The sequence below is a fragment of the Dicentrarchus labrax genome, unplaced genomic scaffold, assembly GCF_905237075.1.
Source record: "Dicentrarchus labrax unplaced genomic scaffold, dlabrax2021, whole genome shotgun sequence".
In the NCBI taxonomy this organism is placed as follows: Eukaryota; Metazoa; Chordata; class Actinopteri; family Moronidae; genus Dicentrarchus; species Dicentrarchus labrax.
The window spans coordinates 20536400-20548608 of NW_026136703.1; the positions used below are offsets into that span (position 1 = coordinate 20536400).

Sequence of the window (12209 nt, forward strand, 5' to 3'; positions counted from 1 at the left end):
AACAAGTTTTACAATCTTCACTTTCTTCTGCACTTTAAACAAAAAAAAAAGTGGCCATGAAATTAAACATTTTAGGCCACAACAAGCCCCCCCAAAAATCCTGGAGACACTGAAGAGAATACCAACCACACCTGACTTAATGACTTTATAGGACCTTTAGGAAAACCCAGTCTTGATAGGTTCAGGACCAAGTGTCATCTGTTTCATTTCACATTCAAACTAGATCAGCAGGTAGGCGACTTGATCATGTGCAGAAGACGCCGTCCTCTCCAGATAAATCCAGGGCTGACAAGAATAGATCACTTCTGCCCCATTTCCTGCTGTGCTGTCCCAAGTGTCCGTCAAATAAGGACTCCGAAGAAACTGTGGCAACTTTCAAGAGCCCTCGTTATTATTATCAGAGCTTTATCGCTTTTTTTTTGTGTGGATAGTTAACGACTCTTACTGCATTATTGATGACGGCAGATATAAGTGATGAATAATGCACCAGCCACTTAGGTTGTGCTTGTGGATGATGGTTTCATATGGGATCTTGTTAAACACAGAGGAGTATCACAATCTGGCAAAATCTTAACTCTTCCAGCGTGTTGGAAGATGTAAGAGCTTAATTTTTAACAACAGAGAGGCTCCCAGGACGGTAAATATCATCAAGTCGCCTGCTTAATATTTCAAACTGTATTCTCTGAGGGCTGCGGCAGTGCATGTAAACAACCACAACCTTTCATGTTAGAGTCTCTGGTTACTGATACTGTTGGGGGAAACACAATCAGTAATCAAGCTTTGCAAAATTACATTCATTTCTACTTTCTTTCATCGCTTTGGTGTGTGTGTGGGTTGTTTTTTTTCACCAGAAGTTGACCTCACCCTCAGTTTGTCTGTTTACAGTGTGTAACCAAATGACTGCGTATTACACACAGGATTAAATGAGCCTAAAGAGACTGTTTAAAGAACACCAGAGAAAGTACTTAACCCTGGAGCTCTGAGAAAGAAGGGCACTTCTCTGAGATGTAACGTAGCTTTTTGAAAGTAGGTTATGGGAACTCAAAATCTATGTTTCCTGTAGAACATTTGGAACATTTTGTGGATATGTGTTTTTTTAATTAGCTTGAAGAGGAATACTTTTCCTTTGCTGCGGCTTTAAGAGCTTAGCAGTGACATTACACCTACCTCCCTCTTTCCTTGCACTTCCCACTTCCTAGTGGGGGCTTTAATCCAAATTGGCTCTGACGCCTTTCTGACATCTTCGCTTTGCTGTGACAGATTGGCTAGTTCGCTCGGCCACAGAGAGAAAATGAAGCATGCAGAATGGCCCCGGAGCTGCTGGTGAATTATTCATGCTATGCACGTGTTCCCACTCGGCTTAATTACTGAGATGATTAGTGCTCCCAAATAGCAGGGCCATCCTAAACCCCCCACCACCTCAACAAATCCTCAGTAGCTCATTGCAAACATTCCAGCATTTCTACACTAATGTTGAATGCTTTCATTTCGACTGTTCCTGAACGAGCTTGAAGTCGCGTTGCAATAATGTAAGTGGAGAATTGTGTCGTTTTCATCAGTCTTTCTGGAAATGGAAATGGAAATCTCTTCGCCGCCCACGGTTGACCATTCACTGAGTGTTTGGAGGATGGTGTCTGTTTTTAAGCATAAACCTAAGAGCAACAATGTAAAGAATGGATTAAACAATGTGTTTTTCTGCTCTACAGTCAACTGTAAATGCTTGCTTGCAACCTACAGTAGTAACCAAGAAAAGCCAAGAGCCAGTAATTTTGTGGGGTTACAGGTTACTTTACAACCTTTTAACCTAGAATTACTTTTAAAACCAACAAGATAATATCATTAGCTAACTGCAGAAAGAATAAAAATCTCCTTTTCAGGACAGGAACCTCCACTTTGTGGGAGCCAAGATACTAAATCAGAGTTTAGGGTGATGTTAACAGCTCTTCCGCTCTTTATTTTGGAAGAAACTGATCCATTTACATAAATCCTCAGGTGCAAATGCTAACGGTTTGTCTGGGAAATATGTATCTAACATCATGTTGGTTCTCATTTTAAAGTGAATAAGCTGAAAAGTTATAAAAGTTGCCTGTATACTGAGGTTTCAATCAGCTGAACCATCAGCTAATACTAACTAAAGTTGACAGAAATTGCTGGATTAGTATCGTATTGTCGTTTTTAGTCAACAGAATCAGTCGTTGGTTTCAAATGAGAAGCTTGCTTGGGCGAAGAGCCAGTAGTGGCTCCTCAATTTCCAAATCTTCAGCTGTGAAGCTTTGGTCTCACAGTGCTCTTCAACCCATTTGTTGTGTCTTTGAGTCTGTCTTTGACCTGCCTGCAATGGCATTGTTGTCTTTACCAAGCAGGAAATAGCCGTAAGCTGTGTAGAAACAAAACAGCCTCTACTTTCATGGCACGTTTTGACCTGGTTTTGACTACCGAGCTCTGCAGGTTCTCGAACAGACACTGCGGAAAAACGCCTCCAGACAATCAAGTGCTTTTCATTTCATCTGCTCTGTCACCGAACGCACGCTGACTGTTAACTGGGCGAAGCGAGGCAGGAGCTCCCTCGACGTCCATCACTGTATCACAGAGAGGAAAATGAGAAAACTGAAAGAGAAAATGAACTCCAATTTAGGACAGCTGAAAGGGCAGGTGTATGACCTGGCGGATCTGTGATGAAACCACCAGAGTCTGAGCGAACGCTTTGGATGACTTGCGCGTGATTGGCAGGATCTCGAAACGATAGTGGCGACTTAGTGATCCAAGTGAAATGGAGTTTGATTTCGGAGTCGTCTCATCTCAGAAAGCTGGAGTAACACATCAGGAGGCAAGGATTGTGTTGTTTTGTGTGCTTTTGTATTTACTATTTTTGATTTTTAATTTAACTGAAATTGTTGTACTAATTTCCTCCCTTCTATTCTAAGAAATGTACTTCATTGACTTTTGTATCCACTCTGGTAAAATCTATTTATCTTAAAGCAATAGTTTGACATTTAGGAAAGGACGTCCTTTGTCTGCTGAACAGTGTCAGAGAAACACTGGTTTTTAAGGTGGAACTGCTTTATTCAGTGTTTTTAGCGGTTTTAAAATGTGCCTTTTAAGTTATCGTAACTATGCTTAGATTTGGAATCATTACATTAGTACGAAAATAATCTAAAGTTCAAAGATCCACTTATCCTCCACAGAAATTATTACTGTTCCCAAAGGTAGAGAATGACTAAATTACAAAACATTTGCTGGTTTCTTTCTCATAAATGTGAGAATTTGCTTCATGTATCATTGTAATTTAAATACATTTTTAATTTGTTTGTTGTTTCTTGACACTTTATAGGAAAAATCATTTGATCATGAACAATCATTAGCTGCAGCTCTAAAATCCATCTCTTTAAAGGAACAGTGTAGGATTGAGTGACATCTAATGGTGAAGTTGCATTTTGCATCCATTTGAATACATCTTACTCTTCCCAGGGTGTAGTGTGTGATAGTGTGTCTCTATATAGAGCCAGTGTTTGGTTTGTCCATTCTGGGCTACTGTAGAAACATGGTTCATAGAAGGGGACTTCCTACCTCTGTAGATAGAAACAGCTCATTCATAGGTAACAAAACATACCAATTCTTATTTTCAGGTGATTATACACTAATGAAAACATACCTATTGCACCTTTTAAGACAAACAACAAAACTTACATGGGAGAAAACATACATTTAATATATTCTTAGTCATGCAGGTCTCTTGTGACGTTAAAATATATGTTTCCCAAGTTAACAAGGAGGAAGTTTCCTACACAATCCGGGCATGTTTACATTTCAGTCTTTGCTCAGCTGTTACCGACTCAGACTGTCCCTCAGTGCTGTAGACTCATGTTAGCGACAGCTGTCATGGGTTTCCCAAACGTTGAGGTCAAAGGTCAGCTGCTGGCTCCCGCATACAGATTCCCATTTGACCAGCTAACGTCAGATACCAGGAGCTGGGTTGACACAGAGTTGTTTTCACAGTGTTTTTCACTGTATCAGCTAGTTCCAGGTTTTATTGCTCTCTTCCGGAGTTCAAGTGATTTCTCTCTTTTTCCTTTTCGCCAAATAACGCCCAGTACTTCATTTTCCTCCCAGAAGACAATGCGCTCCCCAAGTTGACGGTTGTTCACTCAACCAAAACGAGGTTCCCACAGGGTCAGACCGCGTCCTCTCGCTCCGTCACCCCCTTGTTCACACAACCCTGCTTCACATACATGAACACTCTGTCTCTTTTCCCCTCTATCCAAACAGGAGCATTTGTGTGTCATCGCACACATCCAAAGCAATGGTATTTCCCGTCACGTGCACTGTGCTCTGCTCCAGATGACCACGGCTTATAATCCAACAGTCAAGTGGCTTTTCTTTTTTTTTGTTCATAAATCATCTTAGTTGGAAATGTCATTTTGTGTATAAGGCTGACTGTGCATTTTGTCTCTTGGGGTGAAAACTTGACCGTTGAAAATGTCAGTCTCCCAGCGGCAGTGAAAAGCAGCTTTGTTTCTAAATTGACCAGTGAGAATTTTGAGTTCATCTAAAACTGCCAAAAGATAGAATTAGGAGATTTTCACAGTATGGTGGCTGTGTAAAGGTTGAGCCTTATATTTTGAACTGACCAAGGCTGCCCTGGCCTGGGAATCTACGTCTAAAATAACTTAAGTGGCTTGGAATCTCATGCTGGGCTGCCTCCATGTGTCCTTCCTGTTGATGTTAAAGGTCCCATTAAATATGTATAGTCTTACAAAGTTTGATGTGTTCTGCATTTAACCAGTTGTTGAAGTGGGATTTAGTTATGGGGAGTTATGTCGAGAGTTCAAAAATAAAAACTACAAACCTTCAAAATCCTCAATCACCTTTACTTGCTGGAGGATGGATACAAAGAGGAGATTCAATATTAGGTGTTGTTTGGTTCTTCCTGTTGGTGATATTGTTGCATATCAGTTTGCCACATAGCTGACTGTAACGTTGTTGTGAGTTGGCACCCTGCAGACGGGCATCTGCCCAAAACGTCCATACATGAGTGAATCCTTAAAGTGTTGTCCTACTGAGTGTTGGTTGAAGATTCAGAACCTATTTTTATATATATAATGGAGTTGGGCATGTTGATTTATTGTTGAATGAATAAATTAATTACATTTATATTTTATTGTGCGCATGAACCTACAGAAGACCATATATATATTCATGCATGGTTGGACCTGCATTTACATTTCCAAACAAAAGAGAAAGTCCAAAAGTTGAGATGCAACTTTAGTATCTTTCATAAACATTTTTTCAGACCATCATTGTCTAAAACAAAATTCCTAAATCACTGACAACACAAGTATTATATTGTACTGGAGAAATCAGAATAAATTCTGATTAAATGACCCAAGCCCAAAATTAACAAACTTGAAAACATCCAAATTTGATTATTAAATTATTATTATTATTATTATTATTATTATTATTATTATTATTATTATTATTATTATTATTGAGCCGTCATGGAAAATTAGTAAGGGATAATGCCTGACCAGGTGTCCATTATCGGGAATTAATGGACGACGTGGAGTCTAGAACCGTCCGGTCCCCAACTATTTTGTAGAAAATCATCATGAGTATAAAATGAAATGGTACTTACTTTCCACAAATCACACACATTGCACATTTATTTGAATAAATCAACCTCAATGACCAGAGAAAGGGGTACCAGCTCTCAACTAAAGATCTTTGCTGTTAATATGCAGTTCACATTACAACAAACTATTCCTGTAGCTATACAGCACATCCAGCTCAAACTGTGTAAAGCTTTGTTGCCCATGTAGAACTGTGATTTACTTCCTCATAAACACCTTATTTGTTCTACAATCCGCCATTTCGATTAGACTCTATTCTGTCTGTAAGGTGTCTACAGTTTTAGATTCTTTAAAGCCCCATATCCCAAAAGCACAGTTCAGTATACATGTGTTGTAAAGTTGGTTGTTATTATTTAAATGCAGTACAAGCCCATATATCTGCAGAGCTGATGCTGTATCTCTAATGCCCTCTCTTTGTGCTCTCCACAGGGTCAGCTGTCTCAAGCTCTCAACGGCCTGTCAGACCGAGCCACTGAGGCCAAGGAGTTCCTGGTTCAGCTGAGGAACATGGTGCAGCACATCCAGGTACTTAAACATGCACACAATTGTTGGTTTTCCCGCTGCATCCACCCATAAAATGCATACATTATTATTATTAAAATGATTTTAAATATGGACAGAGCATCAGATATAGACTGTTGTGTTGTAAATTGCCAATGCAGCAGCGGGTTTCAGTCTTAGCAAAGTTGAGGAGGGTGGGTATTGATTTGAGAGGAAATAGTCCCCCTGTTTACATTCTGTGTATCATGTGTACTTAGTGTAGGTACAATATATTGACCGCGAATAGATTTAGATGCTTGCAATCTTCTGCTGTCTGAGGAGACAAAGCCGTGGTCAGCTTAAGAAGCTTGTAAGAGGAGGAAGGTGGGATTAAATGCCTGCGTTGATTATCGTTACACAGCGAGATGACGCTCGAGGGAGACCCGTCAAGGTGGGAATTTAGTACGTGTGAAATCGAACACTACTGCTACACACTAGGCATAATTGTGCGTACATTACTCAGTCATCCCATGGTGATGATGCTTCATGATGATTTTATCCACCCACCTCGTTTGATGGCGAGTTACTGGAAGAGACTTGTCAAGCCTTTTGTTTTGTTGTCTCGCAGGAGAACGGAGTGGAGTTTGAGGCCTGTTTGGTGGCGCAGTGCGACGCCCTCATCGATGCCTTGAACCGACGCAAGGCCCAGCTGCTGTCTCGAGTAAACAAAGAGCACGAACACAAACTGAAGGTGAGTGAGCGTGATCAGACACACCCTCGGACCACTTACATCAGCAAAAACATCACAGTTGAAGGATCCAACCAAGAAGGCGAAATGTAAGCAGAAGGGTATTATGAATACGGCTGTTTTAGCATTAAACATCTCCTTGTTGCAGCTCTGATCTCCTGTAATGATAACAAAGCCGTAACAAAAATAAATGCAACAATATTTGTGATGAATGATGTGTTTCAGCCAGGTAAGGTTTTAAGTTGAGCTTGATGTTATAATGGAAACAGCAGCCACTGGTGGGCAGAAAATTGCTTGACAATCACTGCCTGGAAGGATGGAAATTAATCTAAATATTAATGCTATGCTTTAAAAATGGATGGCTGTTATGTCAAATGTGTGTCATTTGTAGTTAAATTGGGTAAAATCACATGACTGACATGAACCAATTTGTTTCAAATGGCATTTTAAATAATTTAAGCTATTTCTGCAATTCTGCCATTTGGAAGATTTTCTCATTGCAGGTTTAAGATTCAGCAGAGAATCAAGCAACCTTAAAATAGATGCAGTTTTTTTGTTACATGCACTGTAGGTGACAATATGATTTAGTACGGAGATTTATACGAATTCAAACTCTATTCTAATGATTTCAGAGACATAAAGTGGCACATTTTTCTTTTAACCATCTGCAACACATTGAACGGGGGACATAACAGAGAGATGGCGACAACATGAGAGGAGGAGGAGGGAGAGATACATTTGTGCTGTACAGCATCCAATTTCACGCTTGGACGCTCTGTAGAATCAAGGTTTCACACATGTAGGTGGTTTTAGAAACACACAGCCTGTGCATGGCAACATGCTCATACACTAACGCATACATGTCCGTATACACACACTTTCCTTTCCTTTTTCCATATATGAAATATTTAGATATGAAGCATTTCATGGATGTGCCTTATAAATCACTCACAAAAAACTCATTTTCATTTCGTTCACGTTTAATTCCTCTATATGAGGAGCTGCTCGGTCATCGTCAGTTCTATAGGCTACCTGTCAACCTGCCCCGCCAACTATAGGAACCCACCCTGCAAGCAATCAGTGTTAGAATTAAGGTTTTTAATAGCTGCTTTTTTCTTGTGTTCTTGAGGTTTACATTTAGTCTTTTCTGGGTTTTGTAACTGAATTCATCTTTTGATTTTCTCTGTTTTTATGAACTTGGCTTAACATTAAGCTTTAATTCAGTAATCTGGGAAATACGCTTATTGGCCTTCCATGCCAAGAGTAAGATGAGCGGATCGATACCACGCTCATATCCTCCTGGAACATAACATGGCACATAACTCCCAAAAAACCACAGCGTGTCGTTTTTACATTTAGCATTTTGTACTAATTAAACAAACAAGATGTAACGTGTTAATTAGTGAGGTTTAGGTGCTTCCAGGCAGATTTACTTACTCTTGGACAGAGCCAAGCTAGCTGTTTCCAATCTTCATGCTAAGATAAGCTTACCAGCTGCAGGCTGGTACTTAATAGTTGGCATACAGACATGAGAGTGGTGTCAATCTTCTAATTCTCAGCAAGAAAATAAATGTATTTCCCAAAATTCCTTTAAGCTTTTTCTGCCATTGGACAATCAGACAATTGTGTCCTGTCCACAACTATTTTGTAGCAAATCAATTCAGCTTTAGCATTTTAGTTTTAAATTCAGATATTTGGTGACAAACACAAAGCTGAATTTAATTTGATATATTTTTTCGTATGCTGTCCCATTTTGTATTTTCATTGGACAAAAAGATCAGACCACCATCCTTCCCTCAAAGGATGGTCCTTGAGGACAAAGAACACACAGTGACACTCTGAACAGTGTGTACTCTTCCCAGTGTTTAGCTGAAAACATCCTCCAGTCAACAACTCTTTACATTTTGCAGGTTAAAATACGAAACTTCTCGCTCTCACAGCGGTGTCACAAATGTCAGAATAATAGCAGCTATTACCCTTTTTTTGCCTGTAGATGGAACACACTACGACATGTTTACGGCTTCAGCTCTGTACTCCCGTTGTTGTTTCTTTTACTGCTCATCACTAGCACAGGTTGGACTGCTGCCGCAGGTTATGAAACTGCTGCGTTGCAGAACTCCAGGGCCTAGTTTTAGGTGCCATTATGCATGCTTAAAATGCTTAATCTGTTCCGTAAATGATCGAAGTGATGGATGGATGTTTATTGAGGGGCAGAGACTCATCAGGCACATTCACACCTCCAAGATGGATGAATTTTAATGTGTCTCAGTGTAGATCTGATTCCTTCTGTCAGCTAACAGATCAGTGCCTCCATGTGTTCGCTGAATCTTAATGCCAGCAATCTGAAATTCTTTTTACATTTTCCATGTCGATCTCTCATGTGAATCTGTGCTGCTCACTTACTCAGGGGCCCTTCTTTCATCACATGAGTTTCCCACAGAGTCAGTGATGCAAGAAACTCTGTTCTGTGTTACTCATTTGCTCCTGGAGGGCAGCGTAGCTCAGTTTAGGTAGATATCAGCCGGAGTAAAGTGGGGGAGGGAAAGGATCACTGGAGGCATCGTTTGTTTTCTGTAGTGCACCTCCAGTAATTGGAGCCCCTCTGACATGGCCAGTCAATGGGATGCTTTCTGCTTCATTAGCATGTGGCTCAGTGGCGGAGGTCATCCTGCAGCCGTAACTGAATAAGACACATTTCTGTCCCGATGCACTCCTGATGACAATGCAGTCCTTTGTGTGTATTCCAGATGTAGCATCTCAGATTGGATTTATTTCCATATGAAAAAGCAGATTGTTGCATCAAACAAAATGCCAGCTATGCGTTTTATACGTGTCCAATTAAGATACTAATGAAGTGCCCTGATTAATCCTGCTGATTCAGACACATGAAGCTCTTTTTATGAGCCGAAACCATGAAAATCATAGAGAACCTAAAATCAATTAAAACCATTTTAAACAGACTCTGCTGCAGCTGAGTTGGCGTCTCATACAGAGCGACCTGCTGCTCTCCTCTGGTCCTGCACGCTGACGCCAAAGCCTAGTCGCCATGGTGACTGGGACATGTTGAGCTTGTTGCTTGTTGTTCGAAGCTGCGGAGGCGAGAAGTAGTCCTTAATAACATGAGTCAGGGTCATTTCTTTTTCCCCTGCACATCAGGAGAACTGACCCACGTGTTTGTTTAGAGAGGCAGAAGGTAGTGTTATGGTGGTTTGTCAGAATGAGTGTACAGTGGTGATTTCATGACCAGCCACCAACCTTTTCTGATTATTTAAACGGCTTCATTATTTTAATAATAATAATTTAAAATATTATAATCAGCTATTAACTGATAAGTTACCTTTCCTTTGATTTTTTTTTTTTATATCAAATGTCGGATCAAAGTCTTCTCCTCAACTAAAATATATCATTCTTTGTAGAAAAACAATCAAAATGAAATATTTTTAGTCATAAAAAAAACACAAGAATCAGCCTTAAAGCCCCACAATATGGGTGTAACAGTTGAATGTAAATTCCACTTTAATAGCATATAATATTCAGTAATACTGAGGACATGACTTACTACAGCCCCGTTCATAACTGACTGAAAATTGCATACTTTATCTTATACTGGTGGCAATTTTCCAGTTTTTAGACAGATTTTCTTTCTTTCAGGAAGCCGTTTTTCTCACTTTATGTCGGTAAGATGTGAAAATCAACTTACAAAGATGTAGAACATGTTTAATTGATAATCCATCACAGGGAACTTCTTACAAGCTTCCGTTTTTTGTTAAAAGTTACACAATGAAGAGCAGGGTCTGTATATTCAGGAGCATGTTGGAAACTTACATCCCACTTTTTCTGGGCAGAACAACTTTGGATTTACAAACTGTCCAGTCAGAAGATCAAGCACATAATAATAACAATTAGTAAACTTAAATGTTGTGAAAAGAAAGTGTGACTTTTACATTTATCGTATTATAAAGTTGCTGTTCAGACTCTGTAGTGGCAGTTACAGTTGTCATAAGCACCTGAATGCCCCAACATGCAGAGTCTTTCAGGGAATAGTCAGACATTTTGTTTTATCTTTATTATCAAGCATTATTTCAGAAGCTTGAAACTACTCATGTCTGTTCATATAAAGCTAAAGCAAGGAGACAATTTAACTTAGCATCAAGCTTCAGAGGGGCTGGTAGGCAGTTATTAAAATTTTGGTTAGCTGCCTGTTTCTTTATGCTACACTATAAGTGCCAGTGTAACGTTTTAATAATGTGAGAGGAGAATTATTTTTTTAATATAGGGTTCAAGAGACTGCTTCTGCTATCAGTCCCTTTCACTGTGTTTCATATGGGAGATCTAAACTCCCAGAGTCAGCAGCGAGCTGATGAGGGACTCTTCTGATTAGAGAAACACAAAGTGAATAAGAAACTAAGTCAGCGTGCATTTTCTTCCTCTCGCTGGAAAGTTTGCCACCGGATGCTTCGTCCTCTGGACACCCAACCCGGGCCGTTTAATCTGCACAGCTGCACTGAGGGTATTTTTACTTTCACTTTAATGATCTGCTGACCTCCCTGTTGACTCCTCGTCATTTGACCTAATGCGTCGCTCCAGGGGATACCTGCTCCCCAGGGGCCTCCACTTCTAAGCACTCATGCACGGGGAACAGTTTGGACTGTACAGTGGCACAGAGATGAACTCAGGAAATAAAAAGAACACTGGAGGCAAATATCGAATGATTCATTTTCTCACTGTGAACGACAGGTTTTATTGTTGCAGTGGGATCTGCAGTGAGGATGAACATGAAATATTCAGACTGCTGCTGAATTCAGGAGCGGAGCATTATTCATCAGTACATTGTATATATTGTTTTCTTTGTGAAATGCTTGATTGAAGAGTGTTGATCAACAGAGGACATTGATAAATCTGCCATTTAGTGTCTCAAACATGTCATGAATAGTGTCCATTCCAATTAATTCCAATTTCTTTATCGACCCCGTACTCCTTTTTACCATTGAATTTATGTTTGCATCAAGGAAATGAATCTCCTCTTACTGTTGCGTTTATGTCGTAAGAGACACATTAATGTTGAGCAGGCAGCGCCTTGATCCTCGCTGACAGCTGAACATCTGAAAGTGGCACTTGTCACTTTCTCTGACCATCACTGCGGAGTGTAACATACAGGACAAAGCATTGATTTTAATCCTTTTATTCATCTTTCTGCCATCCTTTAACAGTTCCAATCACAGATCCCTCTTGTATTTCTTTTGTCTTCCTCCTCTACTCTGCTTCCCTTTACCTTCTTTCTTCCTCTCCTCTTTTGCCTCCATCCATTTCCCCCCCTCATCTTTCCCCTCCTCTGTCACTCCAATCTTTCA

At 40.0% G+C, this 12209-nt stretch overlaps 1 protein-coding gene across 4 annotated transcripts in view; it reads left to right on the top strand.

The window, feature by feature from the left end:
- The window catches only part of trim9 (tripartite motif containing 9), a 41465-nt gene that overhangs the window by 8986 nt on the left and 20270 nt on the right, over window positions 1-12209 (top strand). For all 4 annotated transcript variants that reach the window (XM_051393791.1, XM_051393807.1, XM_051393799.1 and 1 more), the window contains exons 2-3: window positions 6060-6155; window positions 6739-6861. In XM_051393791.1, coding sequence (XP_051249751.1) covers window positions 6060-6155; window positions 6739-6861 — 219 coding nt within the window. The remainder of the gene's footprint in view (window positions 1-6059; window positions 6156-6738; window positions 6862-12209) is intronic.